This window comes from Elaeis guineensis, chromosome 3, assembly GCF_000442705.2.
Source record: "Elaeis guineensis isolate ETL-2024a chromosome 3, EG11, whole genome shotgun sequence".
Taxonomy (NCBI): domain Eukaryota; kingdom Viridiplantae; phylum Streptophyta; class Magnoliopsida; order Arecales; family Arecaceae; genus Elaeis; species Elaeis guineensis.
In genome coordinates this window covers 21711684-21734904 of record NC_025995.2, presented here as the reverse complement: position 1 = coordinate 21734904, position 23221 = coordinate 21711684, and the positions used below count along the sequence as shown (strand labels likewise).

At 35.1% G+C, this 23221-nt stretch overlaps 1 protein-coding gene across 1 annotated transcript in view; it reads right to left on the bottom strand.

Annotated features, from left to right (window-relative positions):
• Positions 1 to 15036, bottom strand: part of LOC105042245 (uncharacterized) — a 72193-nt gene extending 57157 nt beyond the window's left edge. Inside the window, exon 1 of the mRNA XM_073253354.1 lies at positions 14776 to 15036. Within this exon, the coding sequence (XP_073109455.1) occupies positions 14776 to 15036 (261 nt within the window). The remainder of the gene's footprint in view (positions 1 to 14775) is intronic.
• Between the last annotated feature and the right edge of the window lie 8185 nt (positions 15037 to 23221).

Genomic DNA, 23221 nt, shown 5'->3' with positions numbered 1-23221 from the left:
ATGGTTTGATGTATGATATCATGATATGATGGTCATGCATGCTTAGAAGGAGAGTTTTCTTATGAATATGCAGCAGTTGCCGCAACCCTAGCTTGTGATCCTGGACCGAGGGTATGACAAGTCCTTAGCTCATGTGCATCATATTTGAGGTTGCTCCATTAGCACATGTTGCCTCCTGTAAGGGTTATAGGGCATTGCTACAATAAAAAAAGGTTGCCTCTCACTTTATGGCTCAAAGTGACACAAAGGATCCAACTCATGATGGAATGTATCTTACTTTAGAAAATGATGAGACTTTCAATCATTTTTTTAGTATATGTTCTCCTAAGTATTGAAATTTATGTAAATATCCTTTCAAAATTAATATTTACATATATACCTTCATAAAACACTTATTTTTCATGTATATCCTTTTTTTTCTCTTTTTTGTATACATATCTACTCCATAATATTGTTAAGAAATTAGTAATTTAAAATTGAAATGATTGAAATACCCATAATGGGTAAACATGCAAAAAGAGATATTTATAAGGGTATACATATAAATAATAATTTTATGTGGATATTCGTACAATTTCATATATATGAGAGGATATACAGCTAAAAAAATTCCTAAATTTTTATCTGAATATCCTCTTAAATATTAAAATTTGCATAAATATCCTCTTAAATTAATATTTACATGGATACCCCCATAAAATACTATTTTATATGAATACCTTTGCTAGCAGTTCGGCTAACATCATTAGCTAAAATCATATTTATTTAAATTAAAAACTAATTAAAATTATATAACTACTTTTTAACTTTAAAGTGGGTAATATATTAATAGATCTTGCTGGAAACTTATCCTACCTATTGAACTTCCCCTATTCGACATAATCACTTCGTTCGCTAGCTTAAGATCATCCTAAGCCTTCAATGCCTCCTTCAAAAAAATTTCTTATATTTTTTGATCCCTCTCTTTCACTCCCTTGTTTATGATTAATGAAAGAACTTTCATACCTGTCTTTGTTATCTAATCATCAAATCTATTTTTTTAAGTAATATTTTTTCAAAAAATATTGATGAGCTAGCACTAGACTAATCTTAGTATTAAAATAAGTTGAAATTATAAAAATATGATTAATTTTTTTAGTATATACTCTTTTAAATATATAAAATTATATGAATATCCTCACAAAGTTAATATTTGCATGTATACCTTACAAATATTTCTTTTTTGAATATCTATCCATTAAGGGTATTTTGGTTTTTTCAATTTTAAATCATTAACTTCTTAACAATGTTAGATGGCATGGGTATATATGCATAAAAAATGAAAAAGAAAATAGTATACATGCAAAATAAGTATTTTATGAGGTATACATATGAATATCAATTTTGAAAAGGTATTCATATAAATTTAAATATTTAAGAGGGTATATACATGAAATGATATAGAAGGATATGCATGCAAAAGCCCCCAAAAAAAAAAAGATATGTGATATATATGGTGATATGGATGTAGAGCCAAATTTCAAAGTTGACATTAATTATGGAGTATAAAGAAAGAAACAAGAGAACCAAAAATGAATTGAGATGAAATATTAAAAGAGAAAAGGGGATAAAAATGAAGAGACAAGATCCAATGATAATAGATACAAAGGACACGCAACTGTTGCTCAATGTCTTTCTTGTACTCATCAAACTCTTAATAGCTGCGTGCTAGGTATGACCAACTCATAATGGAAATAAGAAAAAGAAGAAAGAAAAAGCTTGGCCAAGTTCTTTTCTCTTGCAAGGCATAGGAGTACTGATGAAAAAAGTTGACATGAATAGCAATCACGTAAAAGAAAATGAAGGCGATGCTCCTACAAATTAAGGCACACAACAACAGCAAGAAAGCCGTCTTAATTATTGTAGAATTGCTGTCCATTTGTCCCCAGTTGGATGCACGCAAGTCCCTCTCATAGTAAATGTTCTGCCTCTAGAACCATATTATAGTTCAATTCCTTAAAGAAACAAAAGATTCATGGTGGTCTCCTGAGTTGATTCTTAAAAGAATTGGCTTGGGTAGGGTTCGCATGATCCTCTGGATATATCTAATTTCTTTTGAAGTAATGGTCCGAATTGTTGGGCCCTTGGTTGATTTTACTACAAATATGTGCACCATTGAAATTACTGATTTGAGCCTAATCGTATACACTGAACATAAAATTAGGTTGAGTCATGTATTTTCGAGCTGATTGGGATGAACATCTAACAAAAGAACATAAAATTTAAAGTGATCTTGAATTCTGAGATCATGGTGCCCATCCTATTTCTCATGCACTTTATATGCACTTTAATATATATAAGAAATATGTCGTACTTCTTAAAGAATACATAATCAAAGTAGAGAAGGTTTATGTTGATTGTTTTGAAGTTTTACACAAGTAAAGATGTGGTTGCACAATGATTCAATTACATGAACTAGCTCAAATTTTAAGCTAAATTAGGAAGTATCTTTTAGATTTTGCAAGACTATAGTCAAGTTTTGTCGGCACAGTCATGTGGCCTTAGTCAAATGAGCCAGGCCAAGGTGTTAAAATCATTATCCAGACCTCTTCTCTTATTCAAATTGATATCACAATTCTTAATTTAATTCTAAGTTTATGTAGGACAATAATCAATAGAGAAAAAAAATGAAACACTAAATAACAATAATTAAGCTATAAGATCATTTCAAATTATCAAAAAATTAATCAAATATTCCATGCTCTTCATTAAATAATTTAAAACATAGTCGAGTCAAAATATCTACCAAATTATTTTTCAAAAAAATGGTACACCATCTATTAGAATTATCTATACTTCAAATACTTGGCGATAAATAAATATAGAAAAACCACCAAGATGCAGGCTTAAGACTATGTAGAATAGAAAAGCAGCGCTATCACTAGGCCATAACCCTTTTTTGTAAATATGTGACTAAATCTTTCTTGCAAGAAACTTGATTTGACTAAAGGTGTATATGCTATGTTTCACTTTTGGCAAATCTGAGTTGGTATATCCATGAGGCTTATATCTATTAGTTTCTAATTAGAATTGAATCAAATCAAGTGAAGCGAAGTTTCTTCATCTATTTTTTTTTTTCTAACCTTATTGTGCTTATATCATGCTAGTATACTGCACTGGCCATGCATATAACTTCAGAAAAAAAAGGGGCAAAAGGAAATACACAAGAAGGTAAGGCATAAGATGTGCATTCTATCATTAAGTTTTGGAATTTTCTATGTTGCTTCAAAGGATATTTTAGTCCTTTTACTGTTATGTTATCTACAACTTAGATTTTTGCACTAGCAGTTGATCATGGCCAGTAACATGCATGGTTGGTATGATAAATATTTCAAATATCATGACTGTTTTACATTGAAGTAGATGGTAGGTCCTGTATTTACTTGAACTTTAGGTTTATTTTTAAAATACCCTTATCCCACCCTTCCTCTCCCAAATCTCGATGCCAATTCAATAGTGACAGCGAGGGGGTTCGTAGGGTGGCTGGATTGCCGCTAAAAGTGATGAACAGGAGGGGTGTTGGTTCTTTATCAAGGGTAGAGGAGGAGGAAGGGGTAGTACATCGAGGGTGGAAGAGGAAAAAAGGAGGGGGGCTGGATGGATGTCACTATTTTAGAGAGGGAAGAGGCTGAGGAGGAAGGAGGTGCATGAGTAGGGGTGCTTAAGTCTTTGCTAAGGGTAGAGGAGGAGAAGGTGGAAGAGGGATGGTTGGAACATCATCAAGGATGGAAGAGGAGAGTGGCTGCATTGTTGTTATTGATGTAGAGGAGAAAGAGGAGGGAGGGGCTTGGGTGTTCATCGAGGGCGGAGGAGGAGTGGGGGGGGGGGGTTTGAGTGGCTATGATTGCCACAGAGGGAGAAGAGAAAGAAGCCAAGGAGGAGGAGGGGAGGATTGGATCGTCACTGAGGGTGGATGAGGAAAGGAATAATTGGATCATCATCGAGGGTGAAAAAGGAGGAGGTGGGAGCTAGTTGTCGTCACTTCTGCAGAGAGGAAAGAGATCAAAGAAGAAAAGGAGAGATGGGGGATGTCGATGATGGTGATGGGGTGATGGAAGTAGAGGACCTCTCCATCACTGTCATGGGCACAAAGACAATGGTTCTCATGCTCCTGATCCGAGATCGCGAGCCAAGAGATTATGACAATCACCACACACTTATAGAAAACTCTCTTCATAAGCATGCAAGACATTTCAAATACGATATCAATGCATCATAGTGAAATTAATTTAAATAACTAAAAATTAAAATTTAATTAATTAACTAATCCAATGGATAATCAAATTTAAAAATCTTCATTAAATAAATCTCTACTAAAAATTTAAAAATGATAATAATAGATTTAAATCCAATGATATTGACACTGTTGAATCTTGCTTTTAATCTCATTCCCAAGCACTACCCATGTTTGTAATTATGTATCTGAATTTGAAAAAAAGGAGAGATAACGAGCTCGACAGTTTAGTAAGTAATGAATATCTAAACTAGATATTTTAAATATTATCATAAGATACGATATTCAAAAACAAATATCTTGTATAAACATAGAAATATATTCATACTAATTTATACAATCAAATTCTTTCAAATATTCATATATATACATAATCATGAATCAGATTTGAAACAAATCATAATTACTTAACAGCCTTTGACTATAACCACATTTATAACTTGTGGTGGTGCTAGAATAGAAACAATGAGCTTAATAATAATTAGAGTGTCAATGCATAATTTTATTGACAAAATTCACTGAACATTAATGCATAATCTTCATTGGCAAGATCTACTGAACACCAATGCATAACTCCTATTGGCAAGATCCACTGAACATAATTAGGTTGAGAGCTTAAATCTGATGCATACGAAAAAACTTTTGTAAGATAATATATATATATATATATATATATATATATATATATATTAATATCAGCCAATATATGCCTATTCGATAACAAATCAATGAATCATAATTTTCTAAAAATCTCAAAATTATTGGTTAATTTTTATTCAAATATAATTTTATAATTCATACATGAAATTAATGACTAATTTATCTATTTTTAAAAATAAAATTATTTAAATAAAATATCTCAAAAGATGGTTCATTATTTATTCTTGCAAAAATAATGAATTGACAGAATCAATTAATCATGAGAAGGTCGTTCATGACTTATCATTCAAAATATATTCTTATACTAATCTTAAACCACAACTAATTAAAAATAATATCCTAAGTTTGGACACCTTCACAGGGCTGACAAAGTCATAGAACCCAACATTTTGATTTGTCCGATCAATGCATTTTATCTTATCATGATTAGACTAGAATACAAATGATTCAATAGAGATAGAGGGTGATCAAATCTATTTGTGCCCGATGAGAGCCAAGGTGTAGGCTAGTACAGTGCCAGATGATCAAAGATCGATTCAATCAAATAACTTTATTTAATGAAGATCATTGCTTGATAGAGATCCATAAAAATTAGATCTCACGATGCTTGACAAAGGGTCAAATAGTGCAAACATGCTATTTGACTAAGAGGATAGTTCAAAATCTTTCTATTGATTGACGTTAACTCATATTCAAAGTAATAGAGCTCGGGACCCTTCAATGGATTCATAGATCAAGTAGAGAGAAAATGATAGAGAAGAAGAGAGAGAAACTAAGAAAGTGAAACAACAATACTAGGTGGTGATATCTGATGACTCGAATCAATCCGATCAAAATAACTTCATCAGTACTAGTGGCTCAATAGTAATTATGGATGATTAAAACTTAACAATCCAACAAGCATTGAGGTGGGGCTGGCTTACTGCCCCACGATCATAGATGAAGATTCTCTTCACTAGGATTAGATCAGATCATGAAAGAAAGTTCTTTACTAGATCAATTCTAGAGAAAAAAATCTATAAATAGAGAGAGAAATTAGAAAAGAAAATGGAGAGAGAAATAATTTTAGAGAGAGAAAATAGATGTATTAGAGAAACTAGAGAGAGAAAGAGAGGGAAGAGAGAGACTTTTTTTTTTTTCTTTTTTCTTCTCTTCTTTTCTTTTGTTTTCTTTCCTTTCTTCTCTTCATTTTCTTTTCCGCTTCTTAAGCAGAATAGAGAAAAGGGAACTAGACAGGAAACCTTGGGATGGCTGATGGCAGCAGCGGTTAACATCTTTCCTGACATGGCCTCTGACGATGATCATGACAGCAACATCCCCAACGATGGTGGTTGATGATGGAAAGAATACAAGGAGATGGGTTGGCTCAAAATAGGGGAAACTAGAGTATTCCGACTTACTAGCTAGTAACTCAAGACCTACTAAGGCACCCGAGCTCACAGTTGATTGGAGCTTCGACAAAATTCTCAACCTCAAATAATGGTGGATTGAGTGGAACAAAGCTGGAATAAGGGATAGAAAACATCAAAACAAGGCCATGGATTCTGACAACTATCCGGCACAAGTCCGGCATGAATAATGACCCTAAGATTGGGGGAGGGGTAGAAAGATCAGAGATGGCAACCTCAACTCTAGCAAAGGATTGCAGCCAAATTTGGTGGTGCGAAAAGCTCAAAATCTCAGTTCCAAATCGAGGGATCTTATCGGCTATTGATTGGAGATTAGGCACGGGACTAAGAGGGATGAGAGGGAGGCCTTTTTATAGACTAGAGAGCCCTAGAATCTCTTTTCCTATCGAACTTGGGAGAAAGATATTCTTTTTTTGCTTTAAAATTCATGCATATTGTTACTGCTAAAATTTGGGTCACGATTGAAGAAGCTGGAGCGGTGGTGCATCCTCTCAGAAGAGAAACCTACAAGCAAGTTTTGACCTAAGTTGGCTCTGATGATGACCCTCCGATGCTCAAATTAGATCACAGTAAAAATAGGATGAGCAGTACATTAGAGAATGGTTGCACATACCTTGAGGGGTCCTCCGGAGATTCTTTTGTAGGCAAAGGTTGAATAACCATTTTAGAAAGGTTACGTGATCGATTAGGAAGTGATTTGGTAAAGTTTTCGATTGAAATTTGAAAGGTGGTTATTGCACCTGCCATTTCCATTTTGAAGCTAGTTAAATATCGCGAGCACTTTTGAATTTTGAAATAAGGGTGCTGATGGGATCGGTGCTGGTGGGATCAAACCAATTGCACTCGTAGAAGCTTCAACATGGTCTGAAGGAGATGTATACTGAAGGGGGAAGATGTCCGAAAATGACTAGGTTCGGCAAAATAAAATTGATGGAGAATGGAATAGGTTCCTGACTGGAGTCAGAGATCAGCTAATTCAGGTATTCATCCATCTGGAGGTATTGGATAGAAATCAGATGTCGGCTGTTCAGAAGATTGAGATAGGCATAGGTCTAAGTCAAGATTAGGTCGGAGTTAGAATAAAGCTGAAGCTAGGATCGATCAGTACAGTGTTTAGCTTAGGTGGGAGCACTAGAAGTTGGGGATCATCAGTAGGCGAAGCTAAAATCAAATCACATCGTCTGCCCTTCTGCTACTTTATATCTTTGGCCCAAGGGATGAATATCCCTCCAACACATGCCCCCTACTCCGAGTTCGATTCTGATGAAGGAAGTACTTAAGTCTTGATTTACCAAAGACACACTGTCTCTTCACCGAAATGATGCCTGTGATTCTTGAGTGGATTGAATAGTCACATCAGTGTGTAATCATAACCAAAGAACAGCTAGCAGAATTCGAAAAATGGCATGCCTCATTTCTCATGCGAATCATTAATAGGCTGACTGATGCCTTTCTGTTGTCGATGGGGTCACACCACGTGTCAAGTATTAGATGGCTAGACAGGATTCGATATCCAAACGGTTCCAATTTTCTATGCGTATAAAAGGAGGCGGTGTCCTCTACCTTCTTTTTGCATATTTTTAGACTCTTCTTCTTCTCTTCCCTATTCCGAGGGCTTCCCAGTTGCTGGCAACTTCCTTTTGAACCACCACCCTTATCCCTTTGGGATCGCCATCTTCTTCTCCTATATCATGTCACTACAGGTAGGTTTGTTCTTTTTTTCTATTCTTTTTTTATTTCTTTAGTTCATCTATCTCCCTCTTTTATCCTCGATGCCACTAATGGGGGTCTCGAAAGTCGTAGTGAGAACTGACCTTTCAATTCATCTTCCTCTTCAGGAAAAGCTCCTATTGGTGAGGGCAAAGGGCATGGTGTTGCACCTTCTTTCATTCTTGATATGATTAGATCTAGTTGGGCACAGAGGATTTGAATCATATCCACATCCGATATAGAATCCCAACTGTCTTTGAATTAGAGTCTTTTGGACCAAGTGGTAGAGTTGGCAGTCCCCCTCCTAGTAGAATTGATTTGTATGAAGAGGCTTTCAAAGTCGGATTAGACTTCCTATCCATCCTTTCATTGTCGAGCTCTTTCATTTTTTTTTATCTCTACCTCTGTTCTGTAATCCCTAAATCCTTCCATTTCATCATCGACTTTCTTGTTCTTTATTCTAAAGCCGAAGTCCAGCCTTTTCTTTCTCTTTTCTGATACTTTTACATCGTAAAGAGATGTATCGATGATTGATGGTATGTCTCTCCCCCGAGAAAAGTCTCTGCTTTGATAAAGGGGGCTCCTTCTTCTGTGCAAGATTGGAAGGATCAATTCTTTTTTATTTCTGGCCCTTTTATAGAAGAATGAAGATTTTCACATTGGGGTCAGTTGAGGAATTCTGCCTTCTGAATTTCAAAGCTTAGAGATGAAGATCTAGAATGCTCCATAACCTTATGGGGATATGAAATTTTTTCATTACAGGAGTTATTATCGAAGCAAGCTCTCTTCAATACTAGTATCAGTCCAACCGATCTTAACGATGAAGATTTCTTCATTTCTCTCAATGCTTACTTTTCTTATTTTTACAGTTGCTGACTTCTCTATTATAGGAATGAAGTAACAACTCCTTTTGATCTGAGAAGTATTAGACCTGCTCCCGACCCCATGGAATTTAAGAAACCATCCACATGCACCACCCATCAATCATTTGGTCCCGTCGACGAACTAGATCCCACCAATGTACCTTCTTTTGGGGTTCATTTTGGAGCTTCTTGATCATCTGGGATGGTGCACTCGATGATAAAATCTGTCAAAGCTTAGGATTTAATGGAAGATCGAGGTTGGAACTGAATTTCAAACTCAGCCAACTCAATTGCACACTTCGCCAATCATCCTGAAGTGTCGGGCCAGTGTAGGACCACCTTAAGAGGTTAGTCAGTTAACACTGTGACAGGATGTGCTTGGAAGTAAAGCTAAAGTCTCCAGATGGTGATGATGAGAGCAAAAATTAGCTTCTCTATCTTGGTGTATTGAGTCTTTGCATCATGTAGGACTCAATTGATGTAATAAATTAGCCTTTAGATTTTATCTTATTCATGGACCAATATGGTACTTATAGCTATCGGTGAGACCACCAGGTATAGATAAAGACTCTCATCAGGCTATAGTTTACTGAGAAGTGGTGAAGAACTAAGATATTTATTCAATGCTTCAAAGATTTGCTGACATTCTTCGATCCACTGAAAGTCCTTTGGTTGTCTCAGAGTTTGAAAAAATAAAAGACAACGCCTGGCCAATCTTGAGACAAACCAATTTAGCACTGTCATCTTATTTATAAGGTGCTGAACTTTCTTGACATTTCTAGGCGGACTCATCTCTTATGTGGTCCGAATCTTTGCAGGGTTGGCCTCAATTCCTTGACTGGATACCATGAAGCCCAAAAATCTGTCCGACTTGACTCCGAAGGCATGTTTGGTTGGATTCAGCTTCATTTTGTATTTTCTCAAGATGGCAAAGGTCTCTTCAAGAATATGAGTCTTGGAGGTTCTGTTCTTGATAAGTATATCATCCATGTAGACCTCCATGTTCTGTCCAATTTGATCTTTGAAGATCTTATTTATAAGGCGTTGGTAAGTTTCACCTATATTTTATAGGCCAAAAGACTTGATCCTATAACAAAAGAGACCTCGATTAGTAATAAAAATAGTTTTCTCTTCATCTTTCAGTGCCATTCGGATCAGATTGTATCCCGATAAGGCATCTATAAAGGTGGGAGTTCATGCCCTGAGGTTGTATCTACCAGTTGGTCAATGGAGGGTAGAGGATAGCTATCCTTCCGACAAGCCTTGTTAAGATCTATAAAGTTGATGCAGATCTTTCATCTATCATTCATCTTTTTTATTAGGATCACATTCATGATCCTGCTTGGATGAATAACTTTTTGAACGAAGCCTGCATCCAACAGCTTGTCTATTTCTTCGGCTATCATCTTTTGTTACTCGGATACGAAGCTTCTTTTCTTCTACTTAAGAGACTTATAGTTCGGATTGACATCTAACCGATGCGTCATCATGCTTGGATCGATATCGGGCATATCTATTGGGGTCCAGGCAAACAAGTCTATATTTTTCTGCAAAAAAGATATGAGATGTCATTTGGTTACTTGATTGAGTTTTGATCCATATGGATGGTGTGTTCCTGATTGCCATCGTTCAACAGGATCATCTCTAGCTCCTCTATTGGTTCTCCTCATTCTTCAGGTAGCTCATTCCATGTGTCTAGTCTGTCCATCGGATAAGCTTCAGAAGGCCCCGTATCATGAAGTACGATATTGTAGCACTATCATGCCGAGGCTTGGTCTCCCCATACCTCGTCAACTCCGAACTTCATTGGAAACTTCATTATCAAGTGGTAACTAGATACTATAGCTTGGAGTGCATTGAGTCCCAGACGCCCAGGATGACATTGTAGGTCGAAGATGCCCAGACTACCAGAAAATCCATCAGGATTTTGGATCATTGGGGATATCATCCAGCCACCATAGGGAGGGTTATAACCCCTTCTGTTGGTACAACATCTCCAGTAAATCCTACTGGAAGAGTGTCTAACCACCCCATCAGCTCTTGAGGTATGTCCATTTAAGAGAAAGTATTGTAAAATAAAATATCGACTGAGCTTTCATTATCAATTAAGATGCAACATACATCATAATTTTCAATATTTAAAGTTACAACTATCACATCATTATGTGGAATTGAATTTTTTGGACATCTTTTTCAGTGAAAATGAGGGATTCTTCAGTCCTCGACTTCTTGGGTGGTCGGCCGACTCCTTCACTCTTATACGGGGCCCTCCAGTTATTTCATTTATCACTCCTGCGGGAGGTCGATCTCCAGAAGGTTCCTCCATTATGGTTCTGATGGGGTAGGTAGTCTTGCTACTCCTCTGATTGATCCTGTTGACATCAAATAAATTAGTCCAACTGACCATGCCAGATGGATTCTTCAATTTCGTTCCAAAATTGAATGCAGTCTTTGGTGTCATGACCATGATCATGGTGGTACAGACAGTACTTATTATGCTTTCGTCGGTCATGGGTTAGATCGTAATTTTTCTACTCTTGGTATCTGATCCTGATCTCCATCAACACCTGGGCTCGGGCAGTATTCAACGAGGCATAATTCATGAATCTCCTAGGCTGAGACACAAGCTACTCCCTTCTAGAATTATCCCTCTGTTGAGGGTTCTGTGGGGGAGTTTGAGATCTCAACATCTGGATGGAGAGTGGAATGGTTGCCATTCTTTGGTGGGGACTTTGGCTTTGCTTCCTTCTTTTCCTCAATGACCATATCTGCTGGGGACTCTCCTCAAAAGCTTCATCAGCCTTGTATACTTTTCCACCCAAGCCAATATGTCAACGAAGTCATAGAGGTAGGTCTTCTCCAATGAATAGTGGAGATCATTCCTCAATAGTTCACCCTTCAGGGTAGCCATAGTGACGATTAATCCAGATCGTGAACTTCCAATATGGCCACGTTAAAATGGCCAAGGTAAGATTGGATGGACTCTCCCTCTCTCTACTTGGTGTTTATCAGAGAGTCCGATTCCTTTTGTTGTCTCTTGCTACCAACAAAGTGACCCACGACAACCGGCTCATCTGGTCAAAAGAGTCAATATCCATGGCTTCAAGATCGCATACCAATACTGAGCTATACTATTGAGTGTGGACGAGAAGGCTCGATAGAGGGCAGCATCGATGGAACCATGGATCAGTATCAGAGACTTAAAGCTCTTTAAGTGATCCACAAGATCGATGATCTCATGGTAGCTCTCTAGCCATGGTATCTTAAATTGTTGGAAAGGGCTCCTGCATAATTGGATGGTGAATGGTGGTTGGTACTATACCCATCATCCCATGTGGGTGCTTGGTGGCAGATTGCGATGATTTGCTCATTCATTTTTTGAAGCCTGCGATCAATATCTATTCTCAGGTGGTGCAATTCTCTGAGCATTATGGGGGAGATCATCAGTTGGACATCGAGTCTTGCCTGGAGTGGAAACTCGGTGACCACCATCTTATACGTTTCGGACTTTAGGGCCGGCGGTGGGGATCAACCTACCCCGCTCAGGACTCCGTGGAGGAATCGATGGTCACCCCTGCGGCACTGTCACTAGTTGTTGTAGATGAACCGTCGGTTGTGAATCGCTGCTGGTATTGCATTGGTTGGTGGTGGTGCCATCGCTGCTGCTGCTATTGGTGTAGCATTGATTTGTTGCATTGGTGCGGCTATCAGTGGTGCAGTATGTAACTGCTGCATTGCTTGGATGGTGGTGATCAAAGCTTTACCTATTGAAATAGCAGATGAAACTCTCTATGTTGATATTGCCGTTTGTTGGGGAGGGGGTTGCGAGATCTTTGATGATGGTTGTGCCAGAGCTTGTTGGTCGACTGCATTTTTTGCTGGCTGAGAAGGTGCAGCGGCCCTGCATTGTCGGGAGGATGCTTTGTGCGGTGCTATGATCTCAAGCTTTGCTCCTTCTCACACTTGGGTTAAGGCCCCTTTCTCTAATGCCAATATGTTATCGCTGAAATTTGGATCACGATCGGAGAAACTAGAGTGATGATGCATCCTCCTGAAAGAGAAATCTGCAAGCAAGTCCTAACCAAAGTTGGCTCTGATGAGGACCTCCGATGCTCAAGTTAGATCATAATAAAACAGGATGAGGAGGAGTATATGGGAGAATGGTCACACATACCTTGGGGTGTCCTCGGGAGATCTTTTGTGGCAAAGATTGAATAACCATTTTAGAACAGTTTACGTTGTCAATTAGGGTGCAACGTGGTGAGGTTTTCGATCAAAATTTGTGAGGTTATTATTGCACCTATCTTTTTCATTCTGGAGCTAGTTAAATGTGGAACACTTTTGAATTTTAAAATAAGGGCGCAGATGGGATCGGTGCTGGTGGGATGAACCAATTACACTCAAAGAAGCTTCGGCCTGAAGGAGACGTATACCAAAGGGAGAAGATGTCTGGAAATGACTAGGTTAGATGAAATAAAATTGATAGAGGATGGAACAGTTTTCGACTGGAGTCAGAGATCAGCTAATTCAGGTACTCATCCGTCTGTAGATATTGGATAGATATCGGATGTCGGTTGTTAAAAAGATTGAGATAGGCATGACTTCTAAGTCAAGATTAGGCTGGAGTTGAATAAAGCCGAAGCTAAGATGGCCAGTACAGTGTTTAGCTTAGGTGGGAGCACTAAAAGCTGGGATCATTAGTAGGTAAGCTAAAATCAAGTCACATCATCTACCCTTCTGCTAGTTTATGTCTTCAGCCCAAAGGGTGAATATCCCTCCAACACAAATCATTATGGGCCTTTTTTTCCTGTGGTTGGGCCAGTCAAGTAGACTAGGCATAGTTTAATACTGATCCTGTTTGGGCTAGGGTGTTATAATGATCCTCTTGTTGCTATCAAGATGCTCAACCTCATTCGAGTCTCACGATGATCCTCTAAGTGGATCACCCACTGTCAAATCTCTAGCGTCACTTGCTTCACCGTCATTATCAGTGACACCTTCGAGGAGAGCTAGGTGGAGACATGGATCTCGAGGAGGGTCGAATAGGCCATCTCTTACATTGCCCTTGGTAGAGACATGGTTCTTGGAGATGGCTGGGTCATCTTGCCTTAGTGGGTCATCATTGCCTTAGGCAGCGATGTTGCTAACATCAGTTGAGGTGAGGTGGACAAGAACTATCCTCAAATCAACCATGATAGTGGTAATATGGGTGTTGCTTTGGGGGAGGAGGAGAGCCACCTCTGTCATCCATGGGAATGATGATGCAGGTGTTGTTGCAAAGAAGGTGCATATTGATGGTGATACATTATCTCCGTGAAGTATGTCAATGTTGGCAAGTGATTGTTGGCAACGATGGCATCGAGACGGTAGAGATGGCTTGGCCCTATTCGATTAGAAAAATAATAAAATAATTTTTTTTGTCAAAAAAATACAAAAGATATCATTCTCTAGTTAACTTGTTGCTAATCTCTTAAGAATTTTTTTTAAAATATTTTATAAAATATATGATCAAGATATATATATATTTTTTTAAAAAATAGTATGAATAAGCACCGTACAAGACCCACCTTTTGGTTAAACAAGGCATACAAAAAAGTTAAACAGGGCGTACAAAGACTTTATTTTTTTTGTAAATATAGCCAACTCTTAGAATTTTCAATATAATATGAAGGTAGGCTTGGAGCTCTTGCACTCTTTATCTTCTAGCATTATAAAATATTTATTTCAGGTTCGTAATCGTGAGAAAACGCGTAGAACATGGGACCCATCTCTTTTTGAAGCATGGAAACGATATATTGGAAACGTGGGGACAATGATCTGCGTTTTCCACACGGAGGGACCATAGAGATTTAATGATTACAAACGTTAAAGAAACAAACAGAGAGATTTGCAATGCCTTTCCCACCATGCTACTCTTCGTCCGTATATCCCTGCACTGCGAATAACACCAAGCCCAGAAACAGACACGGGCATTAAATAAGGTGAGAGAAAAAGCAAACGGACAAATGCCTTTTAAGACTTCTAGGACGTGGGCCCCGCAATAATAAACCATTTTCGCCACCCACCCCGTGTCATCTCTGAACTCCATCCACAGGCGGGACCCATCCCACGGGCTCTGCATGGTTCGATTCCCTCGCGAGTTGCAAAAACAAAAAAAATTTGGCAACTCAAGAGCATATCTTTCAACGAAAATGTAACTTAAAAATATATCACAACAAGTCACCCTGTATTTTATTCAAAATTTTCAGCAACAAAATTATAATCATTACAGCAATAATTGTTATGGTCATCATATTATAACTACGTGTATGTGTATCTATGTATATTCTCTCTCTCTATATATATAGAGAGAGAGTCGGGCCAAAATCATGTGCGTAGAGAGAGAGAGGCTAAAATCAGATCGATCGAATTTGAATTCAGATTCGATCAGAACAAAATTCTATAATAAGATCCTACATCAATGATCAAGTATTGAATGTGATCTACTACTCAAAACTGCTTGTATACAAAAAAATCATATAATTTGGAGATCCTTAGCCGATGTATCAAGTTATCAAAAATTGGATAGTCTAAATAAAATTGAATTAGATGTATTTTTTGATCAATTGATACATAAACTAGGGATCTTCAAATGCAAATAGTTTTGAGGTAGTACATCACATCTAATGGTTTAGATCATCGATATAGCACCCTCATTGTCCCATTTTGACTTGATCAGATTTGAGCCCAAATCTGATCGATCTTATTCAAGTCTATCCCTATATATGTGTGTGTATGTATATGTATATATGTATGTATGTATATGTATGTATGTATATATGTGTGTGTGCATATATATATGTGTTGTTGTAGCCAAGAGCATATGATTTAGCATGTGAGGTATTGTTCACTTTAGCCCATGGGTCTCATGATTTTGTCCTTCAGAAGACGTCTTACATAGGAAGGATAGTCCCTTCCTATGTAAGCCAAAGTTCTCCTTAACTAATAATCAATATGCGACTAATGATGCCCTTCTTTCTATAGCACAATATATATAAATGAGATGGACTATGATTCATTGAAGAAAAAAAAATATAATTAGATCTATATAAAAAAAATATAATTATAAGTGGAAATAATAACGATAATTACCATACACTATTTATTGCCAGAGAAGTCTGGTATTATATGAAGAACAATCATTATTTTCACTTGTATCTTTTTATATATAAATATTAGTTTCTTCAAAATTATTTTTTTCTTTGCATGCATTAAATTTGTTAGATAATATTGAATTATTTAAATATTTTTTCTAATTTTTGTTTGGAAAAATTCAATAATTAAAGCATTTTTACTAGCTTTATAAACTTTAGTTAATACTCCTCCAACAAGTAGATTTTAGTTGAATATATATGCTTTTGGCTTGCTCATCGTACACAAGTAGATTGGGCATGTTATAACCAGCCCAATTTTTCAGGCCCACAAAGCCCAATTGAAAAAAAAAAATAAGAAGAAGACTCCCAACGGAAGTCTTCTTCTCCGATGAAGGGGAGTTGAATCAAACTCTTGGGCTCCTCTATAAGAGGAGACCCTCGTTCTCTCCCTTCAATGAACATCCGCCATCAAGAAGAAGTCGAGCCCCCTTTCTCTCTCGCCATCTTCCTCTCCCTATTCATCTCTCTTGTTTCGGATGATCATCATCGTGTTCAAAAAATTTTGGACTGAGCATCACCAGAATCAAGTAAAAATCCCTTAAGGAAGCCTTTCATCAAGTTCTTGTGATTATTAAGATAGATTTCAGTTGGTTTATTTGTTGATTTTGGAAAGAAAAAGTTGGATCTCAAGTGCCCTATTTTTTCTCCCTGTGTTTGATTTGATTCCGACGTCATCCGTTGTCGTTGATCGTCGGATTGGAGATCTATGATCTCGCCGCCATGAGCCACACCTTCGGCCATCTTTCTCAGCCTTTGAATTCCAATTTCCGACCGACAATCATCGGATTTCTTTTAAAAAAAGGTTGTCCCTGTTTCGAACTGTTCTGCCCCTCTTTTTCTTTGATTTTTCGATGCCAGTGGTCACCACCGACTGTCGGATTTACTTCTTTTGAGCCATCCCATCGTCGTCCTTCCACCGTCAGCCACCATCGTGCTGATCGTATCGCTGATCGATCGACCAAAGGAGGGGACCACACGGTCCCCTGTTTCGCCCAAAGGAGCCACGGGAAGAAGGAAGGAAAAGAAAAAGAAAAAGAAAAAGAAAAAGAAGAGAAAAAAAAGAAAAAAGGAAAAAAAAGAAAAAAAATAAAAAAATAAAAAAATAATAAATAGACTCTCTCTCTCCCTCTTTTCTTCTCTCTCTCTTTCTCTCTCTAGTCTCTCTTCACTTTCTCTCTACTTTCTCTCTCCAAGTTATTTCTCTCTCCTAAGATTTTTAGAATTTTGAGAAGAATGATGATGAATTGAAATTGATCCTAATGATGAATTTTGATCTGTGATCATCGAACGGTATACTGGCATCCACCTTGATCAGACCTAATATTTTTTAAGATTCTATTTCTCATGATTTTATTAAATTATCTACATGATAATTTTAGCATGATTTGATCTGATCGATCAGATTTGTTGAGTCATATCGTTTGAAGAATCCAAGATGAATTTTTTTTCTCTAAAATTATTTCTCTCTCTCTCTTGATTGATTTCTCTCTCTAAAAAGATTAGTCAATAATTTTTTTTTAATATTTTTGATCTGATTCTAATGAAAAATCTTGATCCATGATTGTCGGACAACATGCTGTACTCATCTTGATCAGATCAGATATTTCTTAATTTGATCATCCATGATTTTGATTTAAACATGATTTGATTATATTATTTTGATCATACTAATCGAGATGTTAGACTATGACATCTGATTAATTTGGATTGTACCTCATGAATTCTCTCTCCTTTGATTTTTTTTTCTACTTGGTTGATGAATTCGATAAAGAAATCTTGATCCTATCACTTTGAAAATCTGATTTAATTTAATAGTCAAATTTTGGATCGTTTATATCCTAATTAGATTTTGACCAGATAAAATTAGATGATCAGATCCAATCTAAATCGTTGAATATAGTATCCGTATCCTTTCTAATTATTGAAATTGATACTGTATAGGATTGTGGATGTTTGATCATGGGATCTACGAATAAAATTTTTGAAAGAAAATTTATAGAATTATATAGATTTATTGGAATGCATTTGAGGTAAGTAATATTTTATTTTTTCTAGATTTATTGATAAATTATAATATATTTTTCTGACATGATTTGTGGAATGATGCATGAATTGAATGAATGATATTTTATTATAAAAAATATCTTATTTTGATATGTTATGATGAAGCATGATTGAACATATTGCTTTCATTATGCATTATATTTATTGATTTTCATACCGCATGATTATATATTTTTTTATCGAATTAGAAAAAGAGATATGACTTATGAAGAATTTTGATATAAGAATAATATGAATTGACAATCTGACTATATAAAGGACCCCACCAATGAGGGCATATACATTGGCAATTGATTTGTCCTGAGAGTTTATGTCACCAGCGAGACCAACGATATGTCGCCAGCAAAACCAGCGACAAACTGCCAGCGAGACCAACGGTTCTGAAGGACTTTCTGCTAAATGATTCGCAGCTCACCACAAGATGATACGCTGTGTTATGACCCTACCACAGAAAAAATATAGTCATAGCTCATGGTTGATGAAAAAAATCTAAGAATAAAAGAAATTGAAATCTTGAAAGAAACTTGAATTTTCAAAAAAAAATAAATTTAGCATGAATTGTATTGTATAATTGAAATTGATTTTGAATTGACAAACTCTATATGCTTATTTTCTATAAATGATTATTTACTTTAATACTTGATGAAATCTATGTAAAATGATCATTGCTTACTGGACTGTCTAGCTCATTACCTCTTATTTTATTATTTTTATAGATATTAAGAAATTAAGAGGATACAAGATACAAATGGAAGAGTGATTAGAAGCAGAATCTTCATACTTTTATTTTAGATTGAAAGATTTATTGAATTTGATGTAAGACTTATTGAATATTATTATATTTATTGAGATATTACAGTTAAAATTTAGATTGTTATATTTTTGATTTAAATTATTGATTAATTATTTCACTGTTATTTTATGATATCATGACAAGATGTCTTGCATGCTTATGGAAATTTTTTTTTTGAGTATGTGGTAGTTGTCATGACCTTCGGCTCGCGATCTTGGATCGGGGGCATGACAATTAGAGTGGTATCAGAGCATTAGTAGATGAACTAAGATATATATAAAATGAGTGTCAGTGGATAGACACTAGAGACATTATGGTGTAGATCTTTGATGATTGTAGTAGAAGAAATCTTTATAATTTTTAATTAAATATTAAGATTATGTATGAAAGGATTACAAGAGATTATGACATATAGAGTTTGAAATATGATGGACGATCTATGGATTATGATATGATTAGTTAGATTTTGATCGAAAGTAATTATAAAAAGATTGACATAAAATTTTATTGTGCATTATGATTATTAATTTAATTTTTGATTATTCAAGTGAATCGTAAGCTCAAATTTGATGTAAGAATAATACTATGATATTACTTCTAGTTGAGAAGTTGACTATTATCAGTAAGATAAAGATTTGATGATGAAATATTATTTCAGGATGGACTAAGAAAGCCTTTTATGATACTTGATTAGAATATTTATCGAAATTGAACTTAGTACGTAGATCATGTATAAAGTGGCATATTAGGATGAATGCATATTTAGAGATACTGCAAAGAAGTATATTTCTTATTGATGAAATCGATTATGAGATTATAGGATATTCATTGTGCTGGAATCTTTGATCTAAATAATAGATCTTATTTGTATCTCTTGGAGACTACATGATGTGTATGAAATTTTAATTTAAAGATTTCATATCTAAGTTAATCAAAAGATTTTTTGATATTATTGTTGAGGTTGTTAATGAAAAACTGCCATATTTAGATTAAGATAAAAGATCTAATTTATATTTATTCAAGATTATGGAATACATGTGAATTTGTAATTTAAAATTTTGGATTTAGAAATTGATATGAAGTTTCTTTGCTTTTGTTAATGAGGTTCTTGATTGAATCTACTATTAAATGGAGATTTAATTTTTTTGAGCCTTGCATGATTGTTATGAAAGGATACTTGATAGATATTAAGGATCTTGATGATAGAAATTTTAGAAAAGATATTGATTTGAAATTCTTATATATTCTAATTATGTCCTAATTTGATGAAGCATCGAAAGATTTTTTTATTGATTTTACTTATAAGATTTTGATTTAAAATTATCTAATTGAATTGATATGAGAATTAAAATTTGATTCAAATTGGATTATAGTAGATCTATATGATAGTTTTGAATGTGATATTGGACTTAAGGGTTAAATAAGATTATTGTATACCAGCAAAAGTAGGATTAAGAATCGAAAGTTAGTCTTTGATTTTAATTAAAATTTGAAATTGTAGATCTTTTCCATTGATAAGTAAAGAAATAATTTGATAAAAAAAAATGGTGACCCTAAGAAAATTTTGATTGTTAGAATAGAGTGCGTAGTGAAAGCATGGTGATCTTGATTATTTTGAATAAGTCAGGAATGTTGACTCTTTGAGTTAAAAAATTTTAATAGATGATATGATTTGATACAAAAAATTTATTGATATTAGAAAGAATAATATTTTTAAAATTTTGAATTATTTTAGATATCCTAATGTGATTTTCAAAAATAATGCTTCTATCTACTATGCTAAGAAAATATTTAGCATCCTAATTCTAGAATAAGTGGACCTTTAATTTTTGATTTTAGATTTAGAATATTTAGAGATAAATTTTTTAATCTTAGAATTAAATTTTATAATTCTTTATTTATTAAAAAAATATAAGATTGTTTATCAAATATTAATTTTGATCTTAGATTATTATACTCAAATATTTATCTCCAAAGAGTATAATAAAATTTGAAGTTTGAACTCTTTTGATCATTACTGATTAGAAAAGATTGAGATTATCTATTGATATTGATGATTGTTCTACAAAAGATGGATTGGAGTTATTCATAATTTAATCTTATAATGAATCGATTAATTAAGAGTAGTTAATGTTTAGATAAAAAAAATTGATATACTTATTTAGAATAGAGACATTGATTTCGATTATAAGAAAAAAATAGTTTTGATTTAGATCAACTTTTGAGTTATTGATTTTTCTTATGGAATAACTTAATGATAAAAATTACTTCAAGAATTAGAATATTTAAGAGTTTGAGGGCTTGAGTAAAAAAATTTTGATGACTAGAAATAGTGGTTTTGATTCTAATCAAATACCAGTGATATTGATCTTTTTCTATGAAATGACTTAATGATAAAGTTATAATATCAAAAGCTTGAGGATGAGATTAACATGGTGAATCTCCAACCTTTGAAAGCATGACTGAGAAAAAAGTATTTTTAAATTTTGACTGATTAGGATGTCGTCATATGATTCATATAAGTATATTTTTCTATCTTATGATGGGTGGATTAATTAAGAGTGATTAGTATTTTGATTAAAAAAAATAAAATTCTTATTCAAAAATTAAGATATTAATTTTTTTCTATTTACAAAAGATAGGTTTGATTTTGATCTAGTCATGAGGTATTGAACATTATTTTATAGGAAATGTGATCATGATTTTGAAATCTTAAAATATTAAAAATCTATAAGATGTTGATATTGATAATAAGAAAATGAATGATTCTGTTTCAGATCAATATTTAATGTAATAACCTTTTCTTTATGAAATAATTTAAGAATGAATTGGTATCAAGAATTAGAATATTAAAATATTTATGGGTGAGATTTTTTTTTACCATAAATCCCAGGTAAGAAATTATGAAGCTTAAGTAAGAAAAATTTCGAGGATGAAGTTTCTGTTAGAGGAGAAGAATGTTATGACTAGCCTAATTTCTCAGGCCCATAAAGCCTAATTGAAAAAAAAAAAGGAAGAAGACTCTCGACGGGAGTCCTCTTCTCTGATGAAAGAGAGTTTGAATCAAACTCTTGGGCTCCTCTATAAGAGGAGACCCTCATTCCCTCCCTTCCATGAACATCCACCATCAAGAAGAAGCCGAGCCCCCTTCCTCTCTCGCCATCTTCCTTCCCCTATTCATCTCTCTTCTTTCGGATGATCGTCATCATGTTCGAGGAATTTTGGGCTGAGCATCATCGGAATCAGGTAAAAATCTCTTAAGGAAGCCCTTCATCAAGTTCTTGTGATTATTAAGATGGATTTCAGTTGGTTTATTTGCTGATTTTGGAAAGAAAAAGTTGGATCTCAAGTGCCCTATTTTCTCTCCCTGTGTTTGATTTGATTCTGACATCGTCCATCGTTGTTGATCATCAGACCGGAGATCTATGATCTCGCTGCCATGAGTCGCACCTCCGGCCATCTTCCTCAGCCTTTGAATCCTAATTTTTGACCAATAATTGTTGGATTTCTTTTAAAAAAAGGTTGTCCCCTATTTCAGACTATTCCACCTCTCTTTTCCTTTGATTTTCTGACATCGGTGGTCACCACCGACCGTCGAATTCACTTCATTATTTAAACCAACTTAATTGAACCAAATAAGTTAGGCCCAATTAGACTAATTTAAATCCAATTAAATTAGGTTTAATTAGGCTCAATAAAATCCTAATCAAATCAGGAATTGATTAAGCCCAACCCCTGATCATATCAGGGACCAAACCATCTCGACGATTAGGTCAACTCTTAACCTAATCGGATCAAACCCAACTGAATCCAAGTCAATTGGACTTGATCCTAAAATAATTACTCAATCAAATTGAGTTAATTAGCAATCAAATCACTAATTAAATTTTTCATAAATATTGAGTCCAAATCCGATGGGTAATCGGGCATCAGAATTCATCGATATGTAACCTGATCGAAGAGTCCCAAACCAGTGGGACTCTTGACCCCGATATCCAAAATGTGTGGGACTCATGATCAGAGAATCTTAATTCTCGATCATAGAGTCCTAGACACGTAAAACTCATAGTCCACAAGCATTAAAACTCTTCATCAGCCATCAGATCAGATAGGAACCTCTAATGTGTGTGATCCTGTAGGTTCGAACCTAAGCCGGTAGCACAGGAACCAATTCCTGTACTAATCGAAGTGACCATCTAGCAATGATACCCGATGATCGGATAGATTTAATGATCACAATCGCAACACTCAGAACT